The sequence below is a fragment of the Prionailurus bengalensis genome, chromosome C2 (genome assembly GCF_016509475.1).
Source record: "Prionailurus bengalensis isolate Pbe53 chromosome C2, Fcat_Pben_1.1_paternal_pri, whole genome shotgun sequence".
NCBI classification, from domain to species: Eukaryota; Metazoa; Chordata; class Mammalia; order Carnivora; family Felidae; genus Prionailurus; species Prionailurus bengalensis.
This window is the reverse complement of record NC_057350.1, coordinates 105,950,492-105,966,773: the sequence shown is the minus strand read 5'-3', so window position 1 is coordinate 105,966,773 and position 16,282 is coordinate 105,950,492. Positions and strand designations below refer to the sequence as shown.

Here is a 16,282-nt window from a genome sequence, read left to right as displayed (position 1 = left end):
GTTTTAAATAATTTAAAAATATTTTATAGGCAATATGTAACCTCATTATTATTGAAATTGCATGTTTTTGATTACTAGTGAAGTTGAACAGTTTTCACATTCCCCCATGCCTTGAGTGATCATTTGATTTATCATGTAAACTGGGACGCTTTTGAGAGTGAAGAAAGGTGCTGTTCATAATTATGCCAGGACAAGATGCCAGGATAAAAGCAGGACCATCCTATACAAGCCAAGATGGATAGTTTCCCTAACTCTTTCACTTTCATGTAGTCTTAGAACTCTGGGCATCTAAAGCTGAGAGCAAAGGTCCAAGTGATGATCCAGGGGTAAACTGAAGATAAAAATGCTTTTTGTTCTTCATTTTCATATGGATGCTGTGTGCTGTGCTGTCCAGTAGCTCAGTGACTTGCTCCAGAACTCCCTGTTACCAATGCTGCCTACTTCACTCGTTTACCTTACCTGCCTAACCTTTGGAGACTTCCAACAATTTCATACCACTCTCCTTTCATGATAAGACCATTGGCCCAAAGAGCTGCAGGAACTGTCTTGCCCATAAATGCAGAGCTACTCAGAGGCAGAGCCAAGGCTTTTGGAAGAGTTCCCTCCTGTTCCACCAAGCTGCCTCCTCCTTCACGTTCAGATACATTCCTCCTGCTTGGATTGCACTGACAATGCCAGTAGTTATTTTCTGATTTGATAACACTTCCAAAGTTATATAGAGAAGTGACCAGAACAGAGTTTTCACTTCTTAGTGCATCCTGTGAGGATGTTCCTCTTTGACAGCATAACACATCAAAGCACAAGGCACACAATTTCTGGGGCAATTCATCTTGTACTGGGGTCATGTGCACGTGGTTTCAGTGCCTATGACTTGTAACGCTTCCCTGAGCTCATGCAATGAGTCTACAAACTTTCGTAGCTTTTCCTAAATGTCCTCTTATGTAATATATGCCCTTCAGTGAAGCTCAAAAAATAAATTCAGAGTTGCTTACAGATTTGCATTTTCAAGAGTTGCTAGGAACTTAAGGAAGGTAGAATATGATGACAAAGAATTTCTGGAAAAAGAAAGATGAGGAGTGTTTAAATAAGTTGAATTTTTGTCAATGCCATCTGATCTGAGGTATGACTTTATTAGGAAAAGAACAGCAGCCTTCCTCTTCCAATCTCCTCAACAGAGAACAAATTTCCTTCTAATGAGATTCCCAATAGAGCCTCTGATTACTGTTGTGCAAATTGTGCACTGCACAATCCTAGGGGGTGCCATTTACCCCACCACCTAGGCAAAGGTGCCAAACGGTCCCTCTTGGCAGGCAGCTGTGGTGCAGATCACAATCCTCCTGGCACCAGACAGGGTACAATCTGTGCGGCCATATGTTGAGGTCCTGACTGACACTCTCTGTGTGACTTTTCCTTGATAAAGAAAGACACTATCAGTGTCAGTTAGAGTTGCCTTATTCGCCAATACCTGTAGACTTTTTAGAGTAATCTTCATTTCATACATTCACCTAGTTTTTGTAAGCACTTCGGTATATGTCAAGCCAAGTGTCCTGGTTTCAGGTTTAGGAAATAGGTCATTGGAGCTATCTTTTAAGGGCTGAGGTTGTCTAAATTTTGCCATTTCATTTTTATTGAGGAAAATGCAGGAAATAAGTGCAATCTCATGGTTTTCTAGAGAACCTAAACATTTAAGATGTTAATGTTTTTTAAAGGGATGTTTTTCATTAAAATTTAGCTATGTAGGGGTTCCTGGGTGGCTCCGTCGGTTAAGCATCTGAACCTTGGGTTCTGCTCAGGTCATGATCTCATGGTTTATGAGTACCAGCCCCACAGCAGGCTCTGTGCTGACAGTGGGGAGCCTGCTAGGGATACTCTCTTACTCCCTCTCTCTCTGCATCTTCCCTGCTCATGCTGTCTCTCTCTCTCTCTCAAAATAAATAAACTTTAAAAATATATAGCTCTGTAAATGAAAGAAAGAAAAAAAATTAGGTGTATATAGGATCCATCTCCAAAATATCTGTACATATAGACTAAAAGTTAAAAATCAACCATTGGCTCTCCAGAAATAAAAGAGAAATGCCATGCATTCAACCTGCCCAACGGAGAGAGACCTTGGTTTTAAATTAATAGAGAAACCAACTTTGTATCTCCCAACAGAGAAGGTGATGAAACCATTCAGAGACAGTTTTATACCATATTTCCCATAGTGTCTAGGATGAAATCCAAAGGGTCTTTAAGCTGGAAGAAGCCTTTTGGTTCATTCACTTACTCATAATTCTATTTGCGTAACATCATGACCATGCAGTCTAGCCCCCTTCATGAGGAAACTGAGGTCACAAAGTTGGTTAGAGACAGGGCTGGAAACTAAGCCCAGATGTTCTATATCCAGGACACTTGGCCCCACAGTGCTGCTACATATTACCATGTAGTTAAATTCAGGTGATGAAATAGGAGAGCATCTGTACACTGCATGTGACTTGCATGTAATTCATGCAATAAAGATGAAATACAAACCTCTTTGCCAGCCATTTCTTTATTACTCTAAATGCCACAACTTAGAGAAAGAAGGTTCAGCATTAGGGGCAATAATTTCAGAATTAGTTTGGGGCTTTTGCAAATAAACCTTTTTCCCAGCTATCTATACTCCTTACAATTTAAATATTTCAGTCATGCCTTTTCTCACATGTTGCCTTTACAGATTAACATCCTATAAATACAACTGACCTCCTAGGAACATGCTGTCATCCCTACCCTTGGAGTATTATTCCAGTTTTCCGTTCATGACAAAAATGAAAATCCCAATCTCATGGTGGCTACCTTCTGAAAGGATTTGCTTTGCGGGGAAATTAAAAGCATGTAGTTCATACAATTGGAAATTTCATTTTCCAGGGTGTCTGCACTCTTCTTTTACACAATTAAGTCTCCCAACGTGCCGAATAGCGCTGAACTTGTTGACAGTTGAGGAGGTGGAGCACATGTGTGCATCAGGGAACAGCTGCTCTTGCCAGCTGCCTTCTCCTCTGCATAGACAGAAATACTGCCCAAGGAGCCCCTGCAGGGCAGGAGACTCAGAACTCCTTTGGACTTGCTGCAAGGAGCCCTTTCTGACATTTTGCTCTGTGAATTTATCCATATGCATGCAGACCAAAGGGTAGTGAGCCTTTCACTGAGTGACTAGCAGCCAAGATTTTGGAGCCAAGCTACCTGGGTCCAAATCTTGGCTATGCCACCTAGTTTTCCAGCTCTTTGACATTAGGTCGCGTTACTTAATCTAACTATCTTCAGCAATCTCACCTGTACATGGGGATACTAGTTTCTTCATAGAGTTTTTGAGAATTAAATGTTATTATTAATAATGCCAGCATCCAATATATATTTTTAATGTTTTTATTTTTGAGCGAGAGAGCACAAGCAGGGGAGGTGTGGGGGGGTGGGGGGGACAGAGGATCCGAAGTGGTCTCTGCACTGACAGCAGAGAGCCCCATGCGGGGCTTGAACTCCAGAACCATGAGATCATGACCTAAGCTGAAGTTGGACTCATAACCGCTTAACCGTCTGAGCCACCCCAGTGCCCCTGCAGCAACAAATATTGATGAAGCTTCTATTCCATTCCAGTTATCATGAACAAAACAGAGAAATAGCTCCTCCCTTAGAGTGTTTACTCCCTTAGAGTATTTACTCCCTTAGAGTATTTACTCCTCTAGAGTATGTTTTCCCAGTAGGAGCACTGATCCATTTAAGGGCTATAAAGTCAATGGTGAAGTGTGAGCAAATTTTCATTTAAATGAATTAGGATAGGATTTACAAATAAGAGCTTTATGAAACTTTTAAATATTTTTATACATATGTGTGGCCTGGGTCTTGGCAGAAAATGGTTTTCTTGAGTCTGGTAGAGAAGACATGCAATTAAACAGCAACATAGATGCAGCATTTATGATGAGTGCAATAAATATCTCTGGAGCATGGGAAAGTTACCTGCTTCCTTTTAGGTGGGTGGTACAGAGAATCAGGAGCCTTCCCGGAGGAAGTGACCTTTAAGCCTAGACATAAAGGATAAGTAGAAATTTGCCAAAAGAAATGGGGGGAGGTTGGGCAGGAAGCAGTTCCTTTAAGGGCAATGAGGAGCCAAGGGGACTTTAAAGGAGCTGGGAGAGACCTGCATTGCAGAGAGGCACTCTGGCTGCATGCAGAGAATGGGCATAGGTAGTAGGGAGACTGTTTAGTAATTTCAGGACACAGTGGTCCAGACTGGGGTGATTGATGGGGGAAGGTGCTGGTTTGCGATGACACTCACTTGACTCACATCTCTGATGTCTAATTTACAAAGGTTGCAGGGGACAAAATCTAAGTCTGTAAGCCACAAGCTCCTAACCTTGAGGACACGGTCCTATAAACAGGAAGACAGGACCTTTCAATCACTTTCCAAATCATCTCTCCATCCTGCTGGACATATCTGTAGACTGTCGCCGGCCTAGGAATTGGCAGGGCTTTCTGTTCCAAAATGGGACGGTTCTTGGCAGGAGATGGAAGGCTGGAAACAGAATGGAAACTGGGCTAGCCAGGCACCTTGCATGAAGAGAAAAGAAAAAACGAAACCTGGTACTTTCCCATCTGATCCAGAATATCTGGTCAGAAAATTATTTAAAAGGACAGATAATTCAGAGATATTTGGCTTTGAAATGCCATGCGTTTTTGGCAGTGGATTTACCTTGCCAAATGTTTTCCTAAGGCCTTATTTTGCATTCCCTGAACACAGACCATCTGGGCAGCAGGGGAGATGAGTAGGAGCCCAGGAGGGAATCTGGGTGGGGGGCTGAGGAGGTCCTAATGTTTAAAAATTGGGACTGAGACCACAACTTTTTATCACTCCAGTTGATGAATACTTATCTGTCTACCTGTGTTCTGCCCCAGAGCAGTGAGCTTTTCCTGACCTAACCCTTGCCAATTCACATGGTGATTTGAAAAGCAGCTATCTAGTTCCCAGCACCCGGTGTTTCCTACCCACATCTCTGAACACTTTTAGGGCCACATCCATCCTACAGGGCAGGGGGTGGGGGACGGGCAGCCAGCTGACCCAGGGCTTCACAGCAACCTCAAAATCAAACCATATTTGGAGCACAAGGCAGGCTGTTTACAGATGTTACCATAAAAGACATTTGAAATTATAATCAGTCCTGTTTTACAGAAGAGCTGTAAAGGGGCCAGACCAGAGGCCCCTTTTCCTGTATTCATTAAGATTGCTGCTTCCAGGCAAGTTAAAAGATTAGTTTATCTTCCCTGGCTCAGGCCTACCTAGGACTGGAAAGAGTCACACTTCACTGAAATCACTTAAACAAAGGGTCTCTGCACCAAGTCCCAATTAGGACCTAGAAGAAAAGTCAGGATGGCAGCCACTCCCTACTAAAGAATTCCAAGCATTCCCCTGGTCCTCCCTCTGGAGGGTGCAAAGCCAGGGTAGTGGCCTGGTCCAAGCTAGAATTCACTGGGAATAATTAGTAACAGCCCAAATCTGGAAGTTCAGGGAAACTGGTTTTCCCCCAATCCATTGTAAAATTAAGTGCTAGGGTTGTTTCGTTTTTTTTTTTCTTTTTGAATTTTTTCAGATTTTACTGAGGTATAATTGACACATAAAATTGTTAAATATTTAAAATGCATGCTATGGTTATTTGACACAAGCATACAGTGTGTAAGGATCCCCTAGTTAACACATCCGTCACCTCACATGTGTGTTTGTGAACATTTAAGAGGGCATTTCCTTGTTTCCCAGTTCTTACAAGTCAGCATTGGTTGGTTCACAGGAAATTTCTAACCCTGAAAAGGTGCTCTATGACCCATTAATGCTTTCCAAGTGATGGTATCTTCACTCCAAGGAACCTTGTCCCTAATGAGATGAGCTGCCAAATTCAGGGAACCAGTGTGCATTCCGAAAAGCCCAGCATAGGTTTCTTTGACTCGGTTTCCAGAAAAATTTAAGGACGCAGAGTCAGTGCAAGTGCCAGGAGCAGGTCACCTGATATCCCCGTCTTCCCTTCCTTTAATGTCTCCTTGATTGGAGGCGGCCAAAAGGGACTTAAGAGGTTCGCCTAAACCATTAGAACAGATTCTTCACCAACGTTCCAGGTATCAGTCCCATCTTCCACTTAGCTCTCCATTCCCCAGACACACACCTCTCTGAGGTCATCCTCAGCGTGCGGCCGGTAGCGGGAAGGAAGCGTGAGCTAAAGCAACAGGTTCCGCCCACAGCCTGAACTTGGAAGGGGCGCGGGCAAGGCGACTGGAGCAGGGCGGTGGAGGGAGAGGAAGTGGCCGAGGAAGGTGGAAGGGAAATAAATGATGGTGCATGACCACCCAGCACACGTCACTTCGGGCTCCCACAAGGGCTAGTGTCTGTGCGCGTGTCGGGGGAGGGAGGTCCTTCACCGGATCACTCGGGGACTTCCGCGTGGGTTAGCATGCGCCGCGACCGCGCTTTGGGGTACCGGGAGGCTAAGGCAGAATAACGAGCCCCGAAAAGAGAGCTTGAAACGCTCCCAGAAAATCTTTGTGTGTGTGTCTGTGGGTTAACACCCGCCACCCTCCCCAGGGTGCTGCCCCTGTTAATTGGCCAGGTCTGCATCCCTAACGCCCCGAGCCCCTTTCCCTCGGCCTTTTCCCGACCTCTCTGAACCCAAGCCCGCCCGCCTCCCGCCTGAGACTGCAGCCGCGAAAACCGGGAGAACGGACTGCGCCGCGCCCGGCAGCCTCTGGGCATGCTCGGTGGCGGGACCGGCTCCGCCGCCGGGAGGGCGCGTCCTCCCTCCCCCAGGGCGGCGGCGGTGGCGGCGGCGGCGCCTGCAGCTACCGCCGCCGCGCCCGGCCCCGCACACCTTTTGGGGTGGGGAGAGCCACCCTCTCCTACGAAAGCTGAGAGCGCCCCCCTCCCCCACCCGAGCCTTCCGGCGGGCCGAGGAGGGGCCGGTCAGGGAGGCGCGGAGGCGGGAGTGAGACCTCCGAGCTGCCTGCGGTTCCTTAGAAAGTAAAGCTCAGCTGGCGAACCGAGCCGGCTCCCAGCCGCCGGCGGGGGCGGGGCGAGGCGGGGCCGAGTGGGGGGTGGTCTCGGCGCCCGGAACGAGGTGCGAATTCAGTAGCCGCCCACCTTCTTCTCGGTCCCGCCCCCAGGGAATTATAATTCTCTGGGAAAGTGTCTGGTTCTCGGAGAATCCTTGGGGCGGGGTGCAGGGGTGCTCCCGGCGCAAAATGGTTACAACAAAGTCCATGCGCGCCCCGGGGCCCCTCTTATGGAAAGTGTGAGCGCTGGTGGCTGGGCACCCCCTTTGCTAATCTGAGGGTTAGTTACTGGGAGGAAGTATGGTTGGGGTGGGGGGCGGTGGGCGAAGGGAAGCCTCAAGCTGGTGCCGGCTCCGTCCCCAGGCCTCCTTCGGGGGTGCACCTCCGACCAGGCAGGCGCGGGGCACTGGGCCGGGGTGCTCGCGGCGGGTGGCGGGGGGCCGGAGCAGGCTCGGCCCGGCAGCTCACTCTCTGCCTCCTCCCCCCCTAGGATTACCGAGAGGATGGGATGGATCTAGGCAGTGACGCCGGCGGCAGCAGCAGCAGCAGCAGCCGCACCAGTTCGCAGTCCAACTCCACCAAAGTGACCCCTTGCTCCGAGTGCAAATCCTCGTCGTCGCCGGGGGGCAGTCTGGACTTGGTGTCTGCCCTGGAGGACTATGAGGAGCCCTTCCCGGTCTACCAGAAGAAGGTGATTGATGAGTGGGCGCCGGAGGAGGACGGGGAGGAGGAGGAAGAGGAGGACGAGCGCGACGAGCGGGGATACCGGGATGACCGCTGTCCGGCCCGGGAGCCGGGGGACGTGAGCGCCAGGACCCGCAGCGGCGGCGGCGGGGGCAAGGGCGCCACCACTGCCATGCCGCCCCCCGTGCCCAACGGCAACCTCCACCCGCACGACCCCCAGGACCTCAGGCACAATGGCAACGTGGTGGTGTTGGCCGGCCGGCCCAGCGGTTCTCGGGGCCCCCGCCGGGCGGTCCAGAAGCCCCAGCCCGCGCGGGGCCGACGCGGCGGCCGGGGTCCGGCAACTGGGGTCCTCTGCCTTCAGCCCACGGACGGCGGGACGTGTGTCCCGGAGGAGCCCCCGGTGCCCCCTATGGACTGGGAGGCACTGGAGAAGCATCTGGCTGGACTGCAGTTCCGGGAGCAGGAGGTGCGGAACCAGGGCCAAACCAGGACCAACTCCACCTCCGTAAGTTGGCCGGGGGTGCGTGCCCACGCGCGCACACACGCGTACACACCGCGCGCACAGCCCGCACGCGTCCGCCTGGCTCTCCCACCCGCTTGCGGCCCCATTCATCCTTACGCGAGGGTGGGGGCCGGGCTTGAGAGCCTGCCTTCTGCTACCCTGGGGTACGGTTGCTCAGTCTGTGAGCTGTCTGGGTTTGCAGGATGGGCGGAGAGGAGGGAGGGGCAGCCAGAGGGCAGCGGAAAGTCGAGTTAGTGGAACCGGCGACTCATTTTAATGGAATTACTTATGGAGACGAGATTGTGAGTCATTTGCCTGAAAATAAATCCGGGGAAATTTTGGCACCGAAGCCAGTGCCCTGCGGGTGATATTTCAAGTGGTAATAGTTGTGGCTTTGTCGACCGTGGTGGGTCTCCCTTCGTTACCACTAACGTTTCGCCCATGTATAGTCTGTCCCTGTGCACACGCTCACATTCGCCTGCCCACACCTCCGGTATGGCAGCAGGGTTTGTTCCGTCTCGCGTTTAAGCAGATGCTCCTGAATTTGAATGGGTGACCGCCCTGCCCTGAGACTTTGTTCCTTTCTGAAACCCGACCTGTTGTTGACTTGGGGAATGGGGGGCATTGACCTGCTAGGGTGAGAGAGTGGTTTTTGCCTCTGTCGCCTCAGCCTCTCTGATGAAGCCCTCCTTGTTTTGAGAAGGAGCCACTTGCAGTTCCTTACCGGAGGCCACACTGCCTCAGTTCAGGAAATCCAGAGAGGGAGGGGTGCTGAAGTGGAACAGAGAGAGGGAGAGAAGGAGGGCTGCATCTATAATAAGAAGCTCTGGCAGGTTTGCACTTGTCTCAACATCTTTTTTGCCCCTGAGAGGAGAGCAAATCAATGACTTAAAAGCGTCAGGAATGTAGCTCCGCTATTTATCACTGTTTTGAGATAAAGCAACAGTTGTAATTTGAAATCGTTAATGATGTCCCTAAATGGGGCTGAAGGGCACCCGGTTTCAATAAGCCGCTTTCTGTGTGTGGCAGCTGTGTGGCAGTGTGGGAGAATGCTGGCTTGCAGGTGTAATTTTTCTGCTCCAGGGCCCTGGGGCTACTGGAAATTGGGTGCATGCACTTCTGACTTCAGGGGTGAGGACACTAACCACGTTTCACAGAGAAATTGGCATGGTTTCTATCAGAGAGAGCCCTTGGCTGACAGAGCCCACTGGTTAGTGTCCCTTGAGAAACTACCTATTAAATTAACACACTCATTTTAATCCCAGCTGTTTACCATGGCCACTAGCAGACGTGGAATCTTTCCATTACAGCCAATTCTATGTATTATACCTTGCAATGGAAAACATCCTTTTCCCACTTAGTGTCTGAGAAAAATACCTGATTAAGCTCCTTGGACTTAAACAATGACTTGAAGATAAACACATTTCATTTACTATTGCATGATATTAATACATTCCAGGAGAATATAATAATTTATGTACGTGCAAAGTTAGGATTTGATGATGACAACAAATCCCATTATTTCATATTTTTTGTTTAATAACTATTAAACAAAATGTTATTGAGCACCTGTGTACTATGTGCTAAATGCAAGGTCTGATTCTCTGTGCTACAGTTACACATCTGTCCATGTGAGACTTGAATTATGGTGAGGGGAGGTAGGGTACAGACTGACTCCCCTCTAAGAACTTAAAATTTAATAAATTACTTAATACCATCCCTTCCCCCAACACACACACACACACACACACACACACACACACACACACAGCCTATTACTATGAAGACTTTGTGAATCTTTCCTTCTTGGGCAATCTTTGAAACCAAAGGTGTCTCCTCACCTGTTGAACAATTTGCATTATTTGGGTTCCCTTCCCTCCACCCCAGCCCCCCTGAAAATGTCCCTTCTGGGCATTTCCTCCACAAGCTATGCAGAAAAACCTGAAACCCATTTCTTTAAAGCAAGTATGTGCACAGAAAAAAAGGGGGAGGGGAGAGCCTTTGAGGTTGTTTAACCAATTTTACCATTTTTTGGTTTGTTAATAACAAAATTAATAGCCAGTGTCGGTTTAGAATAGTGTTTTTCATACTGTAAGTTACCCATGAAATCACCTTAACATTTAAAAAAAGAAATGAAATAAAACAGTAAACTTGGTTTTAAAAACTTTTGCTTTGGTTTTATGTAAACACTGGGTCATGATGTAAAATATATTTCTTACTATGGGTCATTGTCATAAAATTCAAAAAACACTGATTTAAATGCTGTTTACTCCTGCCTGGGATAAGTGGGAAGATTTATAACCATGAGGACAGAAACTTGAGAATAACAAAGGAATCACGTAGAGGAGAAAGCCTATCTGGAATAAGTTGTTCAAATCAAACATTTTGCTCCTCTTTAAAATTTTTTTTTAAGTTTATTTATTTATTTGAGAGAGGAGGGAGAGAGAATCTCAAGCAGGCTCCACACCCCAGCACACTGCCCGATGTGGGGCTTGAACTAACGAACCATGAGATCATGACCTGAGCCAAAACCAAGAGTCAGACACTTAACCGACCGAGCCACCCAGGTGCCCCTTTTTGTTCCTCTTTAAAAAGCTCTATATAAATACATGTAAATGGAATTAATACAGACTACTTGGAGGAAGGATATAAAATGAAAAAGAGGAGTAGGTTCTCCTTTACCTATGAAGAGGACCAAATGAGCTCTTCCCACCTGAGGACTTTGCCCGTGGGGTTGCCTCTCCTGGGAATCTAGTGGCTTATTCTTTCCCATCATTCCAGACTACTCAGCCCTCACATCCCTGACCACCCTCCCTCCCCCGCCCCCCAAAGTAAAGTAAGGCACTCTACCCAGGCACTCCTTGTGTTTTCTTAGGGCTTATCACTACCTGGCATCTTGTTGGGTTCCCCTTCATTTTTGGTCTCTTGAGAATCAAGTTGTAGTGTACAGGTCTTGCCTCTCTTTTAATCATTGTAGCCTCGTGCTTGTGATACTGCCCGGGATGCAGTAGGTTCTCAAATACTGAATGAATGAATGAATGAATGAATGGTTTATTAGACCCACACACCCAGACCTAAACCAACCCCCTCATTTTACAGTTTCAAAAACTGAGGCTCATTGAAGTAAGTGATTTGCCTCAGGGCCCACTAAGTAATCTATGAAAGGTTTTCTTCTTTCAGACTATGTTTTTTCTCATTTTAATGCTAAAATCAATTTGAAGTAAAAGGGAAGGAAAGAGGCTTCCACCTCCGTAGGTTTCTTAAATGACAAGTCCCCTCTTATGCTTCCCTAGTAAGTATTAAGGACAGAAATAAATTAGGAAATAACCAACATACCATTATTTATGAGTCTCTTCTCACAAACATGGTTTAGTTTTGATTTGTTTTGATGGAATAATGGCTGCAGCAAAACACTCAAAAGAACTAAGATCTCAAAAATGTGTTGACCATCAGCCTTCCCTAATCTACTGAAAATTTAGAGGCAAATTTAAAAGCCCTAGAGGCAAATTTAAACCCTAAGGCTGACCTTTCCTTCCTGTAGGATTTAAGCAGTTTATCTCTAGCTTGGTGTCAGCCAAAGAGCATGGGCTTGGATGGTGCCAAGAACTGTCTTTGGGGTCAGAGCTCTGAGGTGCCAGAGGGAGTCCCCCCAAGGGAATGATTGGTGACCTTACCCCCTGCTATCCTGCTAGACAAACTTGCATTGCCTCAGGTGGCCCAGCCTCTTCCTAGATGGCCCAACCCCCAACCTCGATGTTGGAGCCTTGAGGGCAGCAAGGTTTCTTTACTCCACCGTCTTATCCCCAGTAGCTCCCATGGGGAGGGGAGCTGTTCAACCCAACAACCAGAACTACCCCCAGAAGTGCCTCCTCCAGTTGGCCAGCCCCTGCTCATCTGGCTTCTACCTGTTTCTCACAGTCCTGCCTTGGGCTTACATCACCTCAGGTGTGTGGCCCCCATCTAGGGCCACACACAGTAAAGAAGTAAAGAAAGATCCTGGGGATTGGTGCTTTTGATGTCAGATTTAGAACCAGCTGTGGCAAGTTTAAGGGAGTCCTGCCCCCTTATATTAGTGTTCACCCTAAATTCTCATTTCCCTGCCTACTATGACTGCTGAACTGGCTTGGGCAATCAATCCTAGAGAAACCTGGTTTCCCTCTTTTCAGTGCAGACCCAAGCAGTCAGCTTTCTCTTTCCTCCTGCTTCTCCTGGATCTTTCTTTGTAGCCCTGTCACTCTTCTTGGGGTGGGGGTGCCCATTGCCTCAATGTACTCCTCTTCCGAAACGGAGTATAATTATACCTCTTTTTCTCAATGGTCTTTCTGTGAGATTTTCTCTCCTCAGGGTCTGAGGTCCTCCAAGTTTAGCCTATGCTGCCTAGAAACTTATCCTCTTTGTTCTCCCTCTTGTCCCATTTTTTTGATTCTTAAAAAAAAAAAAACAACTGTTGAGGTAGAATTGACATACAACCAACTGCACATATTTGAAATGTATAATCTGATGGGTTCATGTGACATGTGTCCACCTGTGAAACTATCACCAAAATCAAGATAATGAACATATCTCTTACCCCAAAAAGTATCCTCCTGCCCCTTTGTAATACTCCCATTCTGTCCTTTGGCAACCACTGGTCTTATTTCTAGCACTGCAGGTTAGTTTGCATTTTCTAAGATGAATGTAAGTAGAATCATATACTATGTACTCAGTTTTTGTCTGCCTTCTTTCACTCAGCATGTAATATTTTATGATTCATCCGTATTATTATATGTATCAAGAGCTCACTACTTTCTGTTGCTAGGTAGTGTTTCATTTTATGGATATACCCTATTTCCCTGTTGATGGACATTTGAGTTGTTTCTAATTTCCTTGTTATTGTTGTTGTTGTTGTTGTTGTTGTTGTTGTTGTTGAATTTTGAGAGAACCTGTGTGTGAATGGGGGAGGAAAGGAGGAAGAGAAAAAAAATCTTAAGCAAGCTTCATGCTCAGCACAGAGCCCAACTCAGCACTTAATCTCATGACTCTAGGATCATGACCTGAGCAGAAGAATAGACCACTCAACTGACAAAACCACCCAGGCTCCCCGTTTCTAGTTTCTGTCTATTACTAATGAAAGTGCAGTGAACATTCATTCATAGGAACATATTCTTTCATTTCTGTTGGGTAAATACCTAGGAGTAGAATGATTGGATCATACAGTAAGCAACTTTAGAAGTTGCCTGTTTTCCAAAGAAGCTGCTTCTGTCACCATGATTATTTATGCACTCACTATAACCTTGGCTTCCTCTCCCACTGGTTGCTCTGTTCCATCTATGTCTTGGGGACTTACAAAACCTCTCTCTTCAGGTGACTGGGGGGATTGCTTCCCTCTCTTTTACAACAATGAGAGAGGAGGAGGATCACATCTTACACCCAACCAGAATCATTACACCTATTGTTCCAAAACCCATTTTTAAATTAAAGAGTTCTACTTGTAGACCCAACTTGTTTTAATTATGGTTTTATTATTTTTAGTGCCTGTGACAGGTACATTTTCTCATTTAATGAGAAGATAAGAATAATTTTAATCGACATGTTAATTGAAAGCAAATTCTCCTGATGAAGTTTTTTCCAAAGTACTTGAAAATAATGTCTTTTTATTTGTACCATTAACTAGTAGCAAACTTTAAATTACATACGTTTCTTCCAGAACGGTAGTAATTACAGGTTGTTTTCAATGTATTATTCTGTAAGAATTATAGCTCAGGTACTCCATCTCTATCAATGACACCACTGAAAGAGCTTGAATGGCTGAGTGGTTTGTTTCTGTAGTTACTTGGGCTATGTTTAGATTATGTGAATTCCCATTTTTATGGACTGAATCAAGAGGTCTTTATTACTCCTACAAAATATTGCAAAGTTTGTAAGTTTGTAAAGTTTGTAAGTGATTTGGCAGTGCAGGGCATAGCAGTGAAAATATTCTGTGTGGTATGCAGCTATCTCTTATTCCTTGTTTGTTACAGAGCAGTACATCACATTGGTAAACCTTTTTGATTTTTTAATCATAACCAGAAATTACCAGGGCCTATCGTATTCTATGCTTCAACCTTTTACCTTGAGATGTTTAGTGCCATCATTGCCTATATTTCTAATTTATGTTGATATTTAAGAGCTGTAAAAGCTGCTCTATCCATTAGCATGTATTCAAGATTTTAAAGAAATATATGGTTGGATTAAAAAAAAAAACATAGGTTGGGTGGCTCAGTCGGTTGAGTGTCTGACTCTTGATTTTGGCTCAGGTCATGATCTCATGGTTTATGGATTCGAGCCCTGCAGCGGGCTCTGTGATGAGCTTGGAGCCTGCTTGGGATTCTTTCTCTCTTGCCCTCTTTCTCTCAGCCCCTCATGCGTGTATGCTCTCTCTGACTCTTTCAAAATAAATAAACTTAAAAAAAAATTAGGTTGCAGGTAAACTACAAGTTCTGGGGCTGTGTGGGTACTTAAACTACCATCACATGGTTCATCCTGTAATGGAACAGCCTTTGAAAGTGTTGTAGGTGGACTAAAGGAAACCTTTGCCTACCAACTAGTTTGCATGTAGTGGTGCATTAAAACACCCTAAGGAAAATTTCCAGGATAGTGCGTATCTGTAAAACAGATGTAGACATTCTCATCACACATTCACTGAGCTCTTTGATCACCTTACCACTGACATCCTGTCACCTTCCTCCATCCATGTCTGGCTCTGCCATGCCTTCAAGTCCAGATCCTGTGCCTGCCATTCCTTATTACTTCACTCAGGAAAGCCCAGTGTGAGCCCTTGGCTTCGGAGCAGGTCCACATGCTGCTGTCCACCGACCTGCCCAGCACTTGCTTCTCCAAGGTCCACTCTGATGCAGGGCCTCACCTCTTTGGGAAACTGCAGCTGATCATCTCAGCCCTGAGCAACCACTCTTCTGAACTTTTTATTCTACTTATATACCACTTTTTCATACTTAGCTTTTTAAAAAAGACTTTCCAGTCTTAAGTGTTTTCATATTCATTATCACATTCCATCCTCATGACACCTTAAATTTGAACAAAGCAGTAATGATTCCTGTTTTAGAGATGATAATACTGAGGCTCAGCAAGGTTCAGGGATTTGCCTGAAGTCTCAGGCCTTATAAAACTTAGACCGACCTGTCAATTTCTGACTCTGACTCCAGGCTCTTTCAGTGACATTGTCTTATGGTCAGTTATCTTTTTGTGGGTATGTCTCTTATCTACCCAAGTGCTAATAATAATAACTCCAGGTCCTTTCTTAAAAGCTTATCTAAACTCTATGACATTTGGATTTAAAAACAGAAATTTGTTTTTACTCCTAGACCTTTACCCCTGAACACATGAATGGTCTTGTTTTCTTACTTTTGAAATTCAGTCCCAAGAACTTTAACAAAAAAGGCTTTTGAAAATTCTTGTCTTAGCAGCTTTATGCTCCTTGAGCTGTTAGGTGGGACAGATGATACTTTATGCTGTCAATGACTGGGAGATTATTTTGCATACAATTTTAGTAGAAATTCAAGTGTCAATCATGAAATTGAACATTTTTAATAGAAAAGTAATAGGATTTTAAAGATAGAAAGGATCCTAGAGGTCTTCTCATCAAACCCTCATCATTTTTAAAGGCAGAAACAGGTCTATGGAGATTAAACATCTTCACCCAACTTCATGCAACATCCTCAGCTCAGGCCTGACCGAGTCTGGAAGTAGATTCTACTTTTTAGCGCTTGATCAAAAGTTTTTATTTTACTGTTTGTTTCTCTTTTTCTTTTTTTAAACCAACATTTTCAGGCAATCATAAAATTGCTTCCTTCTATGCAGACTTCGCTTCATCACTGTGTGTATCTCTACCAACAAAACAGTGCTTTTCCTGGGTTGACAGTATTTTCCATTACTGCTCCTTTTTCTGTCTGTCCGGCCTCCTTTCCGCCACTGGGCAGCACAGGCCTTCCCTCTCTTTGGGCCAGTGGATGACTGGCACTTGAGAACTTTGCAAGGAGCCACCTGAGTTCTAGGAGGCAGAGAAGGGAGAAA

General features: G+C 45.7%; 1 protein-coding gene across 3 annotated transcripts in view; it reads left to right on the top strand.

Moving 5' to 3' along the window:
- The window catches only part of LOC122491791 (schwannomin-interacting protein 1), a 575,458-nt gene that overhangs the window by 446,261 nt on the left and 112,915 nt on the right, over positions 1-16,282 (top strand). The window contains exons 1-2 of one of the 3 annotated variants that reach the window (XM_043595022.1): positions 6,963-7,283; positions 7,535-8,236. In XM_043595022.1, coding sequence (XP_043450957.1) covers positions 7,275-7,283; positions 7,535-8,236 — 711 coding nt within the window. In that variant the 5' untranslated portion in view covers positions 6,963-7,274. Of the gene's footprint in view, positions 1-6,962; positions 7,325-7,534; positions 8,237-16,282 lie in introns of those variants that run through there. The other 2 variants (XM_043595023.1, XM_043595021.1) reach the window with 2 other exon arrangements.